The sequence below is a fragment of the Sylvia atricapilla genome, chromosome 3 (assembly GCF_009819655.1).
Source record: "Sylvia atricapilla isolate bSylAtr1 chromosome 3, bSylAtr1.pri, whole genome shotgun sequence".
In the NCBI taxonomy this organism is placed as follows: Eukaryota; Metazoa; Chordata; class Aves; order Passeriformes; family Sylviidae; genus Sylvia; species Sylvia atricapilla.
Genome location: NC_089142.1, coordinates 41,046,813 through 41,064,344, shown reverse-complemented (window position 1 = coordinate 41,064,344; position 17,532 = coordinate 41,046,813). Strand labels below are relative to the sequence as shown.

The 17,532-nt window shown below is 36.0% G+C and overlaps 1 protein-coding gene across 1 annotated transcript in view; it reads left to right on the top strand.

Moving 5' to 3' along the window:
• ASCC3 (activating signal cointegrator 1 complex subunit 3) overlaps nt 1–15,337 on the top strand; it is a 249,565-nt gene extending 234,228 nt beyond the window's left edge. The window contains exons 38-42 of the mRNA XM_066315184.1: nt 5,861–6,012; nt 6,521–6,671; nt 12,442–12,648; nt 14,459–14,634; nt 14,731–15,337. Of these exons, the coding sequence (XP_066171281.1) occupies nt 5,861–6,012; nt 6,521–6,671; nt 12,442–12,648; nt 14,459–14,634; nt 14,731–14,866 (822 nt within the window). The 3' untranslated portion in view covers nt 14,867–15,337. The remainder of the gene's footprint in view (nt 1–5,860; nt 6,013–6,520; nt 6,672–12,441; nt 12,649–14,458; nt 14,635–14,730) is intronic.
• The last annotated feature ends 2,195 nt before the right edge of the window (nt 15,338–17,532 follow it).

The following is a 17,532-nucleotide window of genomic DNA, read 5'->3' as shown; positions in this document are numbered from 1 at the left end:
TTTAACTGATCTGAAAGAACTCCTCCCCTACCCAGATTAAAACATTTCTAAAACATAGTTTTGGACTAGACTTCTGAATTTCAAAGGTTATGTAGATACCTGTTTTACTGATACATAATGTACCAAAGGTAGTGACCTTAAACTCCTTCTAATACTTCTTCAAGTAAATTCTGACTTTTCAAGTCAGTTGCTGTTCCTGAGATGATTAAGTGAAGTGTCATAGTCTTGATTTGTAGAAAAACATGAAACTAAAAGTACATGGCATGCTTTAACATCTGAGAAATATTTTACTTGTATTAGCAGAATATCAAGTCACATGTGGATCATAATATAATCTTATGCATTGGAAGGCTTCCTACATTTGAAGCATGTGCAAAAAAAATACTATTATTCTGAATTCATAGTTTTTAGGAAAATAGGTAAAATGCATACCCTTTTGTCTATTATCTATAAATATTTGTCACATAAATTCTGTAGTTTTAAACAGATGGAAGTAGGCACAATTCTAATTATTTTAATAGATCTATGGATTTAAGTTCCTACATGTAACTGAAATTTAGTCCTAGACTAAACTTCAAATTCATTAATAAAGGCACTAAAGAAAGTGTCACAGTCTGTGAAGCACTGATACAAAAAAATAAGATTAATCTTTTAAGGGTAGATGAATTTGCACCATGTAACTCACCCAGAGTTCACCTGAGGTTCCAGCCCCCATCCACAAAGTCACTGCCATCAGTGGCATCACTGCAGGCACCCAGCTTCTAGCTGAGTAGTCACAGGTGTAATTCTTAACTGTAATAGCATTTCTTACACTTCTTTAGCTTGCCTCTTTATCCAAATTAGTTATCATTATAGCTTCATTGACATTTCCCTTAAATATAATTTATCCACAAAATACTAACATTTATGTTTACAGGATTTAAGTTGAGATGCTTAGTATATTCAGAGTTATATGACAGGTGTCTTCAAAAAGAAGAAGAAATTATTCTAAGCAGTATGCAGTCTCTGTTAATGAGATGCAAGCTGTATCACTTTTAACACTTCAATAGCTTATCTTAAAGGAAAAAGCTATTTAAGTCATTTGGATAGATCAGAAATTCTGCCAGTTTTAGTCATGTCCCCTGCCACCTACCTAGTTGTACAAGAGTGATCCCAGAGTATCTGACTTTCAAATGAAGGATGTGAAAGTAATACTAAAAACAGTACATATAAAAATTTTTGTGAAAAGTCTCCAGAGTAAAGAATTTATCATCAGGATATTTTGGTAGCCCAAAAAATTTTCATAAATGAGTGGGGGTAAGTGGCGGGGGGGGGGGGGGGGGTATGTTCATTATGGAACAATTTAGTATCCCAATTTATTTTGAGCTCACATAGGGAGTGCTTAATAACACCAGAGAAAAGTAATATTCTGTATCAGTGAGTGTGCCACACACTCATGTTTTCTACACCCTGCCTCCATCTTTGCTTTGCCTCAAACTAGGGAATTATAAACCATCATTTAAATTTCAAGTATCGGTAATAACTTTGGCTAGAAAGAGACAGACTGTTAAATTTCAGCTTCATGTTAGACCAGAAAGGTACAGTTTCATCAGTTTAAATCATTCCATACCTAAGGATAAGCAGCTGCTGCTCCTGAAAATAAGATGAAAACTTGATCATAGATGCTGCGGGTTTCATCTTAATGAACTCCTGGAATGATGACAGAAATAGAAAATTTTAATCCAAACATTCTGACACTCAATACCCAAAACCATCAGAATGAAAGTTTTTGCCATACCTGACATCTGCATCAGTGAGTTGTTGATCATTGGCATTTTTGTGCTGCCACAGCCATGGTTACTGATAGGTTGTTGCTTCCCACATTGGCACAAGCCAAGCTGTTATAGATAGTAACAGATAAAATGTAAAAGAAGTGTCACTAATTGCTGTTATTACTTTGTAACTGTCCAAGTATGACATTTGTAAGGCTTAGGAGCTATTGCTTGAATCTTTCATGAAAACCCATCTCAGTATAGGCATCTGCTTTTATTCTGCTAAGGACAGAAGGATGGTAAACATGTTTTCTGTTACAACAACCAATAATTCCCTTGACTCCATCAATTTGCCTCATTTATTCTACTTTAGATTAAAAAGTGGTGGACTTAAAGGGTTTTTTGCTTTGGTTTGGTTTTTTATTATTTAATTTGTTGGCTTACAAAGAAATATGTAGGGGTTTTTTCTGTAGTTAAAGCACCTTTACTATTTCCTGTTTCACTTTTTGCACTCACTGTCCTCTTCTTTTAAGTTTTTCTCTGTGATGAAATTATCTTGTGTTGGTTTAAATTCTTAAGCTAGAAAGGCAGGTAACAAATTTGTGCCATTTCCCAATTTAGAATAATACTCTTAATCTGTTCCAGTCTTACCAGCTGTAAGATATTTAGAATTTATTTACTACTTTCCAAAATAATAGATTAAAAAGCCATAATTTTATATAAAATTGTACTGGTTTTGACTTAAAAATAACAACAAATAAACAGGTATTAACTAAATAAACTAGAGACTAAATACATTATTCATCAGATAACATAAATATTAAAGACTTTCATTTTTTGTAGTTTGTATTATGTTCTTTGTTTAGTTGCTTATGTTTACATTTGGAGATAGGAGAATTACTCATTTTTTTACCTTGAGTATTTATAGGAATTTCAGTAACCATTTAAGTATCAAGCATCTCTGTGATTTACACTTAGAGGAAAATGAAATGTGTGGAGGTTTCCAAGGCAGCAGATGAAACAAGCCAACTTTACCATTGTTCTGACTTTTTCACAATGTCACTGTCTTGGATTTCACATCCAGATAGAGATGCTGTGAATAAATTCTATGGGTGAAGAAGCAGAAAATAAGGAGGAAAAGAGGATTTGCCATGTGGATTCATTATAACAATGTGGAACACAGAGTCTCACACACACAGGCTTTCCTTACTCCCTACGGGATATGTATGTGTAGGCCTCTATCAATGTCTAGGAGATTTTCTATGTGAAAGGATCCTCTAGTTAATTTCAAAGTATAGCTTGTTTTGGTTTTATCTTTCTCTTACATCTTCGCTCTTATTTTCCCATTTTCAAACCTCTATTTAAAAGGGAGGGATAGATTTTTAAAAAAATGTAAACAGTGTTATGTGTTTGTCTTCAGAAGCATTCCACTGATATATATATACCACTATATATATTCCACTGATATATATAAATACCACTGCTTCATGCTGACAAGAAATACAGCTTACTGTATTCTTCTTGTTGCTCATGGAAGATACAGGATATCTGTGCACCCATTATTCTTCACATATGTACAGCAGTATCATCAGTGGGGAGCATGCTGTTTCAGAATAGCAGAAAAGAATCAAGAATCAGGTAGTAGAGAACAGGAGGCTGATATCAGACTGTCTTAGCAACACAGACTGTTTAGATACATGGACTGTACTTTATGGATAGTCTTCAATATCCTTTAAAATGTGAAATCTGGTAAAGAGCAACTTACCTTGTAAGTTTCAAAGACCGATTCCAGTCTGATGCTGAGAACAGTTCCCTCCATATGTGAGTAAATTTCATGTGAGCAAACATATAAATCTCAAGGCCACAAAGCTGCTCCTGTCAAATGTGATTTCTAAAATAATCTTATTTTCTGTTTGGTGAGAACAATCCTACATGGAAATCACTTTGGCAAGCCAAGTAAAAAGACAGAAAATGGAAGCCAGTAAGGTTTTGTTTTGAAGTACTGGTTCTAGGGTCACTTGAAATGTTAGAGTTTCAGGATGCTATGACTCTTCCTCCAAAAAATTAAATATTAAATCTGGATCTTCATTAGCTGAAAGGCCCTTTATCCACAATTCATGAAAAATGAGACAACATTTGTGTAATGCAGGGTAAGATTTCAAATATTTTTCTAAGTGTCACTGATCTTATCACCTCCATCTGGAAAAAAAAAAAACCCTGTTGAAATTGCATTGTAAACTGCTAAAATAAACTGTGTGACTGGGCCAGGAGTGAAACTAACTTGTGTCTTTAAAGTCAGTATTTCTCCAGAATCAGTGTAATTTAATTGAAATAGCTCTGCGTGTGTAAACAACTCCTTTGTTTAAAGAAGATTTCACTGTTTAGTTTGCCTTAAGTAAATGCTGCCTTTTGTTTGTCTGTAAAACATTTGATTAAATGTAAAGACTTACACAGACAGCTTCTCCCCATTACACTAGTGGCTGCAAAATAAGTTAAAATGGTGCAGGTATCTGTTGCCTAAGTAAGTATCAAACAATATCATTTGTGTTTACAAGAAAAACCCATGGAAACATCTGAAACGTAGTCCTAATATCAAACTACAACCCTCCTAACACCACTGTGGTATTTAAAAAGGTGTTGAAACCATTCAATATATCAGTGTTCCTTGCTTTCTTAAAAAAAGCCTATTTTCTGGTATTTTAATCAAACATTGAATTCCCTCCATGGTGAGCTACTGTTAAATATATGACTTTCTACTCCAATATGAATTAGTGTTTTAATATAAGTACCTACGCTTTATTGTGATCATAATGTTATTTAACAACAAAATAAGCTAGACAACTAATATGGCATCATTTTTTTCACCAGCTGAAATGCTTTCATAAATCATTATAATTCTTTCAATGTAGTATAGACAAGGTGGAAAGTATACGATATATCCAAATAGTTGCATTTACTATTAAAAAAGTTGAAACCAAAAATTCTTGTTTAGTGCTTTTTCCCTTGGAAGAACTCTTTAAGTTCACTTTCAGATTAACCAAACAGAATGTTAGTCCAGTCAAGAAAAAAAGCAAGCAGAACCATTTTTTTCATGCCTATAGGGCCATTTGCAGTGCAGAATCCATACTGAATTAGCTTTAGATTTTTATGCTAATGTATACCTCTTATTTGTACTGTCAAAACATGGGAAGCAGAAATGGAACAGAAACTCATGAGACATGGAAACCAGTATGATTTTTAATACTTTGAAATCTGATGTATAGCTGGATAGGGAGGTTTTGTTTGCTTGTGTTTTCTGTGTACTTTGGGAAAGCTTTTGAGGATCAGGATAGAGATGCCAAAGGAAAGACAGCCAAATATCCCTCATTCTCAAGACAGTGAACTGTTTACAATGCATAAGGTGAAATCCATTTTGTTTCTGATCACTTTTACTCATTGTAGGTAAAATATAAGCTATTTTGTAAGCTTTCTTCAAGATTTCAGCTTATGTGTCAGTGTTGAACAAAACCTCAAATACTCTATTAAGCTAAATTTTAGTGCTTTTATCTAGTCCAATTTCAGGGTTTTTTTTAAGTACTTAGTTCAAATGAAAAAAATTGCTACTGGTAAATTACATCAGTATTAATTTTTTGAACAAATGTAAATATATTGGTGGTGTTCTTAAATAGTTCAAGGATTTTTGAATAATTATGTAATTCTGAGAAAGCTCTCACGTCAAAATATAAATAAATACTGCCATTAAGGTTACAACCTTTTCTTTTATAGTAACTGTTGAGATTTTTTTCTTTCATTCTGAGTCGGGTTATGTCAAAGAGCAGTTATTTTTAAGGAAAAGATTCTACCTTAAGTTCTCACTCCCAAAAGCATTGTGTAAATTACCTTTTCAAGAGTAAGAATTTGTGACAATGACAGAGGATTTAATTCATCTTTTTTCAAGGTTAATTCCAAAGGTGCCTAACTGCCATCAATAAAGGTTGTAGTAAACTCCTATGTTAAGGCCTAGAAATCACTGTATGTTAAACATAAATCACATGATGTTCCTTGTATGAACCAGGTATGCAATTACATTTGCGTTCATGTCTTTTTTATTATGTGTCTCCTTTGCTTAGGCAATGCTGGATGTTGCAGCACATCATGGCTGGCTGGTGACTGCTCTGAACACAACCAACCTAGTGCAGATGGTGGTTCAGGGTAGATGGATACATGACTCATCCCTGCTTACTTTGCCAAATATAGAGCTCCAGCATCTTTACCTTTTTCGGTATGTAATTCTTTGAAGCATTAGCAGGTTTCCAATTTCTTTCCATTTCCCACTGCTGATTGGGTTTGAATGGCATTGTTGTGCCTGAGAATGTTCATTAACGAATCAGAAGCAGAACTCTGTCTTTCACAGTGATGCTTTCCCAAATGGATTTTCTGTTTCTGTTTTCAATATTCATTGATTAATTAACCCCCACAGATTATTTTGAGAACTGTGATTCCAGACAAATTAACAAGAGACCACTGGAGGGGTTCCAAGTCCTAACAAATCTAACTCTTTATGTTAATTATCTCTTTATTTTAATCCATTGTAAAACTACATTAGTATCCATCTTAACATCACAGATAATGCAAAGCTCTATAGATGCTTACATGATGCAGTAATTAATGCTAACCAAAAATAAATGACCACCCTTTAAAAACAGAACGCAGTATTTTTTACCACCAAAACAACTGAATACAAATGTTTGCTTTCCCTCCTTGGGCATATGTTTTGCTGTCTGTGTCAGGAAGTGGAGCCAAGGCCAAAGGAAGAGCGTGCGTGGAGGTTACCAAGGACCTATTGAGTGTCTTCCCGAACTAATGGCTGCCTGTGAAGGAAAAGAAAATGTTTTTGCTTCCATTGTGGACAACGAGTTGCCAGCAGCACACATTTCACAGGTAACACTTTCTATTTGTGACCATTATCATTGTGATTGGAAAGGAAGAGTAGTCGGGCAAAGAAGTACTCTCTCCCCTTCAGTAGATACCATGTGACATTCTGAATAAAGTGCAGCAACTTCGTTGCTCTAATTTCAAGGTACTGCTGGCTTTACAAAAGTTCTTCTCTGCCTATTTTCTTAATATTATTCTCACTTATTCCCTGCTAAGCAGTAACAGACTGTGGTTTATGGCTGATATTACCACATCTCTCTGCTCTAAAGATGCTTCTCTAGGTCATTCAATCTGCTGAGTGTTATTCATCTTTTCATAGCTCTGCACTAGGAATACATGCATTGCAAATGTCGTCTTAGCTGGTTTTTGAAGTGGTCTGTCAAATACAGCTTTTTCTGGGAATACTTTTAGTAAAATATCCAGCACTCATTTTTTGTTTGAAACAGAAAAAGGAGATGAAAATTTCATACTTCACAGGGGAGGGAAAGAAAATACTATTCCAAAAATGTTGAGCTGCTAAAGTCTTGTTTTCAGTTTGATTTTCAAGGCATTCACAGCAAAGGATAGCTATATTCCATAACATCCATCACATTCTAAGCCTATTGATTTCAAATAAATGTAGGAAAGATGAAAACTTCAAAAGCTATACTTCAAATGTTTTTTATTAGAATGTTTAAAAGGACAGTCTGACTGTTCAGCTTCAGTTAAACCTTTTAAAGATATCCAAACAAGAAGTACTTAAATGTCTGTCTATAGCAGACATCTGCATTTGTAACCAAATTAACATCAAAATTTTGAATTAAGAAAATGTATTGACATCAAAAAAGGCTTCCTTTAACAACAGATTTCTAACATAATACACATTGATTTCAGTCCAACTTTTAGATGTGATAAAAAATTAGAACATTATTATAATTAGTTCAGGGAGAACTCAGAAGTAAACTTACTTAATTTATTTGCATAAATTGCCATTCTGTTATCTTTAAAAGCAAATGCAAATTGGCTCTGTCTGATATGATGATGGTTATTTGGCTCAAAAGTGCTTCAATTTGCGTAGCAATCTGGTGTCGTCTCTGCAGTGAGGCGATCCCAGGTAACATACAAATCCTGAATTATTCCAGAAATTAGTATGTTTAAAGCATCAATTTAAGTGCTAATTGCAGTAGTAATGAGAAAAAGCAGTACTACTGTGAGATTTGCATCTACTGCCCCATCAGTATGCCTGGAACGGCTGCTGACTGGCAGAGGATTTGGCTGCTAATTAAATAATTGTATGCATGGCAGTGTTCTCGTCTGATTCAATAGATGAAGATTAATCCTCAGATAAATATGTTTGGCTGGTATTGAAATGTCTTAGCAGTTTCTTCAAAAATAGCTTGTGTGTATGTGGTGTGTACGTCCACACTGCGAATGACTCTATGCCTCTATATATCTATGTTTGTAAATACAGATTCATATAAAAGGGAAAAACATAATGTCTTGCTATCATGTGAGGAGAAAGTTTCATTTCCATGAACTGGGAATGGCTGTATTGGGTATAGCAAAGCCATGACTGTGTTGTGCAGGGCATTACAAATGTGAAAGCTTTATACCAGTATGTTAGATTTCTTGCAGTATTTTTTACAGAAAAAAAAACAAAAAACTACTGTAATACCTTGCACAGAATTAAAATATTGAGATATGAGACTGCCTGTTGAGTGTCTTCATATGTAAAGTCTTTCAGTCCTCACACAGACAGGGGCCAACCAAGGGAAAAAAATCTTCAGCATCTGTATTCTATGTTTTCTATAAAGAAAGAATATCACACTACAGAGTTTAAGCTTAGCTTTCTGGCACCAGACATGAACAGAGTCAAATAAAGTGGTAAATATGCCACTAAATTGCCAAAACCATTTTTTTCCTTTTACTTCTCACTCGAAGTATATTGAACCCATATCTTAAAGCTAAAGATTACTAGCAAGAAACTGGTAAAAACAGCTTAAGCTTTACATAAATTTCAGGCAGATGGGAAAAGGAAGAAATTTTACATTTGGAAAGAAGAAAATGCCTTTTAAGCAGATTGGTAATTAATTTTTAAATAGCAGCTCTTGAAGCTGCTCATGGATTTGGAATATTAGGCTAGGTTCTGGGGAGAGAGATTATTGGCAAAAATACTAATGATGTTCCCAAAGGTTTGTGAAGAATTTTTCATTTGATTATAATTTGAATCTGTAGGCTTGGTAGATAAATGTATATGTATAGTATATATGTGCATGTATATATTGGATATGTTGACATATTTAAAAGGAGGTGATATGTGCCTGTGCCTTCCTATACAGCATAAAAACCAGTAAAATTGTCAAAAAATACCTAAGTGACATGGGAGCCTGAGTTTAATTTTACAGAATTTAGTATTATAATTCTAAACATCACTGACAGTCAGAGGAGCTTTAAAAGCTGACAACCTAAATTCAAACTATTTAGACTAACCCCACTATTTGGTCAAAGCTCTGTGTTTCAGTGATTTATGGTGAATCATGTTCCTTTAATAAATCTCTTTCCATCTCTAAGTCACTTAGGCATTAAGCACCTTTTAAAATATTGAGTTGATATTGATATTTTTGAAAGAGAAGAAACTTCAAGACTGAAAATAAATAAATATTATCTCTGCTATAGTATTGTCTACTTTTACTCTGGAAGTATCTGTGTTCCTATAATCTTTTTTCCATTTTCACCTGCTACTACTTGACTTTTTTCTTTAGTGAGAAAAGCATTTCTTCATTTTCCCCACATTGCATGGATGATAAAAAGGCAGCCTGCTATGCATACTGTATCACTGATCAAGCAGTACTAACACTGCCTTTAATTTTGAAATACATAAGACTTGGTAAATCAAGGAATCATGGAATCCTTTAGCTTGGAAAATACCTTTTTAAGATCATCAAATACAACTGTTAATAGCTATCATGAAATGACTTATTAAATGTGCTTATCTAATTAGAAAGTTACTCAGAGTTACTTTGGTTTGCTTGTGTTATGAAAGCTGCATGAGGACATGACAAATAGATTATGTTGGGGTTGTGTGGTATAAACCAGCCCAAATCATAATCTTTACCAGATTATCGTGAAGGTAACAAGCAATGCTACTAAAGGAGTTAATAAATTATGATCTCTTCTGAAATTAAACTTTGTTCTAACATATTTGTAACAGGCCTTGTCCTTTGAGACATAAAAGCTTTCAAGGTAATTGATATCTAAAGTACAACCAAAGAGGTGATCATCAGGTTGGTTTATATCAGGGTGCCTCTCCTGATCTCAGCAGAAATACCCTGCTTAGATGTACAGAGACTCTCACACACTGGGTCTGTAGAGTTCCTACCCTAAATTTCTTCTTAAAAACTTTTACATTCAATATAAAATCATTTGCCAGTTGAGATGTTACTACTCAAGTTGTCATCCAGTGTGATCTGCTGGAGGTGGGTTTAGTAGTCTTGTGTATTAAATATATCAAAATCCTGGCAACAACAACTTAGTTAAGTCAGTGGTATTTTTTTCACCTTCTTCAAAGTGCTGCCTTTTTTAACCCATTTCCTTTCAGAGCTGGGACAAAGAAGTTTTTTTCTTTAAATCCTAGCTCTTTAGTTTCTGTTACAATTTTCATGTTGCTTCCTAGCTAAGACACCTTTACCAACATCAGTGTAATTCATCTGTGTCCCCTGCTTTTACACTGCAGCTCCTGAGCGCTCACAGCTGGGCCTTCCCACCTTCTGCATCGAACAGACACAGGTGTTCACGCAATACACAGAAGAGGAGAGAGAGATTAGTTCATAGCTGAAACCATTTTTCTCATTCAGTACAGCCAGGCTCTGGTAATGCAGCCATTTTAATCTAAATAAGCCAGTGCTGCAGCCGAAATGGGCAGTCCTGCCCTTCCCGTGCCGCTTTCACCTCCCCTGACTGACCCAGCTCACCGCACAGCTGCACAAACGCTGTGTCTGCCTCAGGCAGGGAGGTGGGAATGAGCGTCTGGGGACGAGGGGAGGAGGAGGAATCCTATCAACCCTCTCACTGACAGTCAAAATGGCCTGTAGCCAAGTGGCTACGTGAATGCTTGTGCCAGCAGGGGAGGAGGCTGGACCACTTCTTTCAGTGGCACTGAAGACTCATGCTTACTTAGAGTCGCAGGATTAGAGGATATGTTGCCACAATCAGCTTTAAGCTGATCTAAGTTCATGCTGTCACCAAAATGATTAGCAAGCTGATCCATCTAGCTGCACAATCCCAGCATGGCAATGCCAACATACCAGGGATGGAGAGGGGCACAGTGAGCTGGTGGGGAGAATTCTGGAGAGAGAGTCAGCACCACCTTTCCTAGGGCAGAATGACCTTAGGTCTGCTTACCCTGGCTGCTGTATCCCTAATTATGTATTGACATACACTATTATTGTCAGTATGACTCCATGTACTATTATTGTCAGTATGACTCGTGGCAATGATGTCTGCAAAAAGCAGACATCCCCGAGGCCTTCTAGCACAGAGAAAGTAATCAGACACATTGAGCACAATCTAAATGAAAATACATTTTGTTGAAACACTACATGGTCAAACCCATACCTGAAAAATAAAGTATGCGTTAGTCTTTTTCCAGAAAGAACATTTCTCTTCCATGCTATTGCCCATGTGACTATGCCTACCCTCTTCATTCCCACAAGTTCCCATTTTGGCATCTGATGGTTCTTTACCAAGACAAATATTCTTATTTCCTTATCCTTACCACCCTCTAGCTTTTCATATATGCTGATTCCTGTTCTTTTCTAGGAGTGGAGGGGAAAGATGTCAGGGCAGAGGGTGGTTCTGGTCTTTTATTTTTTTCTTCAGTGCCATCCTCATCTATCTTTTTCAGCCATAGAAAGGCCACAAATCACTGCCTCCATTCCACAGCCAATCCCATTTCTTTTTCCTAACAAATTTCATTGCATGAATGTGCTGATTTTCTTTTTTACTAAATGAAAGACTACACTGCTTCCTTCCATTTTTGTCACAGCTTCTCAGAGCTTTTTTTCCTTGTCTGATAGAGACCACAATAAGAGAAACATAGGGCTGCATATTCAAGATGCCTTTTTAAGGGTAAGAGAGTGTCATGTTGAGCTACACAGATTGTATCCTCTAACAACAGTTCTCTGCACAAGGATGAGAAAGTTGAGGACCTGTTGCAGTTCAAGAGAGACCACAGAGACTTAAAATTCCTCAGGAAGCCTCTAAGAAGGAGAGTTCATGAAGATCGATGCAAGAAAACCTCAAAAAAATAATAGGGATAACTTTGGATATGCAGTTGAACTTTTGGTTAATTATCTGAACTGATCCTCTGAACTCTCTGAGGTTTGCCTATTGCTAATTAGCACTGCAGTGACTTGTTCTTTATGGATTATGCTAAGGAAGTTTAATTTAAAACTTAATTATACTAGTTTTTAAGTGGCTTATAGGGAAAAAATACTTTAATCGGGAGCAGTAAGGAATTTTTCCTGTGTTCAGACATCAGTAATCTTAGTAAGGCATGTGTAACGTGCTTGAGGAGTTTCACATTTGTTTTATTTGCTAGGAAGAAAGTAGCATAAGAGGTTAATGAAAAGTATTTGATGCTTATGACTGAGAGTTGTACAATTACATATATTCTAATACACAATAAATATTATTAGTATAGAATAAATATGTAGACTGCACACTGAATTGTTATTGTTAGAGTGACAGTGATTATATAGATTATCTTGTAATCCATAAGTATCTATTTTTTCTACAGGCTTGGAATTTCTTGTGCCGTTTGCCAATTCTAAACGTCAGTCTGAGCATTAAGGGCAGTTGGGATGAGGCAGTTCAGCCACAGAACGAGGTGCCTGTTCCTTCTTTGACAACAGACACGCGAGATGACAAGACATGGATCAAACTGCATGCTGATCAAGAGTATGTGCTCCAAATAAACCTGCACAGAACCCAGATGGGGTACCAGGTAGACTTGTTTATCATTTCCTTCCCAAGTGCACAAGTGTCAATAATCCGTTTACATTGTCAATGATGCTTTATATAGTATAATAGGTTTCTTTGTAGTTTAAGTATTATGTAAGTTATAAACACTTTCAAAGCCTTTTCTATATTCAAAGTGAAGAATTTTTTTTCAAGTTGCAACAGGATAGTAAGTAGGCTCTTAAGGTAAAATCCTAGACCAAACCAATGAAAAAAATCAAACTAATTTATAAGCTTCCCAATTACATTCACAGGTGCTTCCAAACTGCATACCAGACTCACACCTATAAATATGTTTCTACTCATAACAGATCCTCAGGCCTTTACTGAGAATATTTTCCTTATATTTTACATCTGATGCTTTTTTTAACATCTCCTAGAACAACTTCCACATACAATTCTTTCCCACTGCAATTCACCCACCTACATTTCAGTCCCAACCCTTTGCCCATTTAAAGCACATCCCATCATCTGTTGGGCTGGTCAGCTCGCTGGGCCCTCAGCAAATCTTGGTGTTCCAAGCCAGAAACTCCAGGAGTTACACCATTTTCCAACTGCTCTGCCTCAGCAGCAGTGGCTGGCCGTACCTGTGTGTCAGCTTTGTGGAGAGCTGGACCTGCCTTCATGTCAGGCACTGCTGACAATGGAGCTGTCACTCACTTATCCAGGCCTGTTTCTGTCATTTACATACCATGAGCAGCATATGGAACACCATGGTTATAATTTTGCTAATTAATTTCTCTAACATTTCAAATAATTAAGAATCATAATTACCAGCATTTTTGTTAAGATGCAAAGAGCTCAAGATAAAAGCGGAGAACAGTTTTAGGTGTTACATCTGAGACACTTAAGACAATTTTATTTTTATAGTAGTGGAGATACATGTGTTCTGTTGAAAATCCTGACGTTATCTTACATTAGGTAAGAATTATATTTGAAAAGTATTCCTGTTTCCCAAAAGATTTTTTGTCCTGATTACAGCAGATTCACCATAGTTGCAAGGGGAAATTGCCTTATTTTAGGAAGAACAAAGGGCCAAAGCTCATCCATACATCATTCTATTTGCTGTGCCAGTTATTGGCAGAGACTTTCCCTAAGCAGAAGCCGTGGAAGAGAAAGGAGCAGAAGCATTTCATGCAGTGATCACTATTTTATAAACCTCTCCTAGAATTTGATCCCTCTTTTGTAAAAAACAGCTGAATCAAGCTGTTCCTAAAGCTTCATTGCTGTGGTGATGTTTCTTCTTCCATATAAATCTTCAGTAAAACCTTTCCCTCTACAAAACACAAAATGAATGTTGATTGAGTGTGCATCATTCTGTCTTCAGCTTCCAGAAATAAAGTCCCTGTCTTAAAGAATCACTGAAATAATCTTTCCTTTTGCTATATTGAACTCAAATAAATACTGTAAGTGCTGTTTTCATCTTTATATTAATCCTGAATAAAATTGATTAGCTTTATTTAAAGATGCTAGGTTTACAACTAACCCTTTTGTATTTGGAATATATTAAATAAAATTTCAGAAAGAGAATAGTATTTCCATTCAAGTTTTAGTAGTTTACAAAATAAGTGGAATAATATCTTGTATTCTGGATTTTTCTCCATGGACTGTGATTTTTTATTTTATATTTTTAACCCTTCTTCTTGAAAGAAATAACACTATTTTAGTCTGGCTAAATTATAGCTGTACCTAACAATTGACAGCAATGTGATTTTGAGGTGTTTTTCATTCAAGGAAAAATGTCATTTTGGAAAGATGATTTCTAGTTTTCCTAAGCTCTTTCTTTTCCCCAACAGGGAAAGCAGGACAGTAAAGCAATGGCTCCTAGATTCCCCAAAGCAAAGGATGAAGGATGGTTCTTGATATTGGGAGAAGTTGATAAAAAAGAACTCATCGCCCTGAAAAGAACTGGATATGTCAGAAATCGAAATACTGTTTCCATTGCTTTTTATACTCCAGAAGCTCCTGGAAAGTATGACAAACTCTCAAATTCTCTTATTATGGTATTATGTTTTCCAAGTAGTCAAGACCCAATTCCCAAACTAACAATGCTGCTTTTACTTTTCAGGTGTATCTACACCCTGTATCTCATGAGCGACAGCTACCTTGGCATGGACCAACAGTATGATATTTACCTGAACATTGTACCAGCACAAGGCACTACGGAGGGGACTGAGGCCAGGAGCCAGCTGGCTCTGAAGTAAGACTGTCTGGAAAGTTCAAGTAGTCAAAAGAACTGGTCCTGCAACTAAGACATCTGGTCATTCTGGGACATCCAAAAATGCATCTGCCTTAGTGGAACCAACTCCAAACCTCAAGACAACAGGGAAGCTGAAAGTGACTGCTGTATTAACTCTGACAACGAGTTAGCCACAGTGGCCTTACTCCTTTATGAAGATTTGTCTTTTCTTGTTTTATCTTTCTTCTCTCAGAAGTCAGATTGTTAGTTGAATTTTAAAACATCAAAATAAAAGACTGAACAACACTGTAATTTGCGTAAATTCAGGGCTATCTACCATCTTCATTTTGAAAAGTGTTCTATAGCCTGTCTATTAATGGCATTTAAACAGTCAACTTTTTTAATTTATAGGGAAAAATACAAAATTTGATCTAAGAGCTGCTCAAAATATTGATGGATGTGTTATATTTCATGTTTAATAAAAATATTCCCAGAATGTTTTGCACTGTATTTTTAAGTACAAAATATGGGAGATGTAGTAACAAAACTTCCTCTTCATGCATAGTACATTTTGACAATGATAATCAAAAGAAAAATTGCACAAATTTTTATTAATTGTATGAGCAGTAAATCTAGTTATAAGGGCAAGCTAAATAACAAAAAAAATTTCCAGTATAGCAGTTATGCAATTTATGTAGATAATTATTAAAGAGTACTCTTTTACATCTATGTACATACATACACACACACACATATATATTACATACTTGCAATTTCATTAGTGTCTTTTCCTGAATTTTGTAGGACTAAGGCATATAAAATAAGGTGTCCTGTCCTAGGGCCCAGTGCTAAAGTGGGTGACTAACTTCAGTAAATAAGGGGGCATGAGGCTCCAAAATGAGGGTTGCAACAGGAGGCATGATGAGCAACGAATAGTTCTGCCAGGCAAAAGGTATTGTCTAAGAGATGCCCAGCTCTGTGAAAGTACCTGCAAGGCTTAAATCTGAAGGCAGAAGGTAGCAGCATCTATCTTGTGATGAGGCTACACATGCTGAGGCCAGTCCTCAAGAGGATTCAAGATGCTGAGCAAGTACTTGGAGCCAATGTACTTACAGAAACATCAGTGCATCTTCATTCAGATAGACTAGACCTTAAACTGAATATTAATATTTGCACTTGCTCAGCTTTGCATTGAGCTGATAAGAATTACCTCTCCAAGGCATCATTTCACTGTCATTTCATTGTATTTCACCAGATGAAAGAATACAGCAGAGCTTCTTGTTACCAGAAGCTTTCCAGGAAAAATTATACTGGTGATGCTGCGCCTACATAGGATCATAGCACAGCTGATTTTGGGAGGGGTCTCTAGAGGTCATCTGGTCTAACCCCTTTCCTCTGGCACGGCCAGCTAGAGCTGGTTGCACAGGACCACATCTCCAAATATGGAGACTTCACCACCTCCCTGGACAACCTGTGCCAGGGTTTGGTCACTCTCACAGTAAAAAGGTATTTCTTGCATTTCAAGAGGGACCCTTCTGTGTCACCAACAGGTGTGCCTGTTGCCTCTGGTCCTGTCATCAGGCACCACTGAAAAGATCCTGGCTGTGTTGTTATCAACACCTTCTGTTCAGGTATGCACTGACAAGATTCCCCTGAGCCTTCTCCAGGCTGAACAGTCCCAGCTCTCTTGGTCTTTCTCATGTGAGAGATGGTCCAGCCCCTTCATCATCAATTTTGTGGCTTTTTGCTGGACTCTCTCTAACAATTGCATGCCTCTGCCATAAACTAGACATGGTGGTCCACTAGTGTGGCCTTACCAGTGCTGATCACCTCTCGACCTGCTGGCAACACCAAACTGCAGCAAGCAGAAGGCTGGCTGATTGCAAAGGCTCAATAGTTAACCAGAAATTTATTTCATATCTGGCACCTTTAAATTTTGGGAAGTGATTTTAAAATACTCAGTTCTATATTTGAGGGTATTCATCCCCTGGTCATGTTAAAAATGTTGTATTTCATTATTATAGATAATATGTTACCTATAGAAATGTGCCTAAGAATGTGAGATGATAATAGAAATAATTGTCACTAAATTTAGAGATGGATAGATTATACAAAAGCTACCTTTGCCGTTTAGACTATATCAATACAATATGGTGGTGTGTCACAGAAGAAACAGGTTTTTTTTTTCAAATTGTTAGGCAATAGTTTGGTCATTCACACATTGCATTAGTCCATTTTTAAGGGAATTGTTTCATCTAATTTGGAAGTTTAAATTTTCACAGAAATTAAGTCCTTTCTTTGGAAAACTTGGTTGAAACAATACATTGTCCCTCAACAATTTTAATTAATTAGGGAAAAGAACTATGCCACAGTCAAACAACATACCAACATAGTGATGCTAGCTCCTCTTGCTTTGTAAATGCACATCACAGGAAGTCTAACTGCAGAGTAGCAGACAATAGCTTCAGTATTAATCAATTAAAGGGTTTCTGTAATGTCATTTGTGCCATCTGTACTTTGGTTTGGAAATACTGTATTTCCTAGCGTATTAATTGTTTTTAGAAATAGTTTAATGACATTTCTAAATAACATATTTGAAGTATTTTGGGTTTTTTTTTTATAGAAGTATTGGATTCATGACAACAATATCTAAAGTAATACAGAATTAATTTAAGCAAATTGATTAGAATC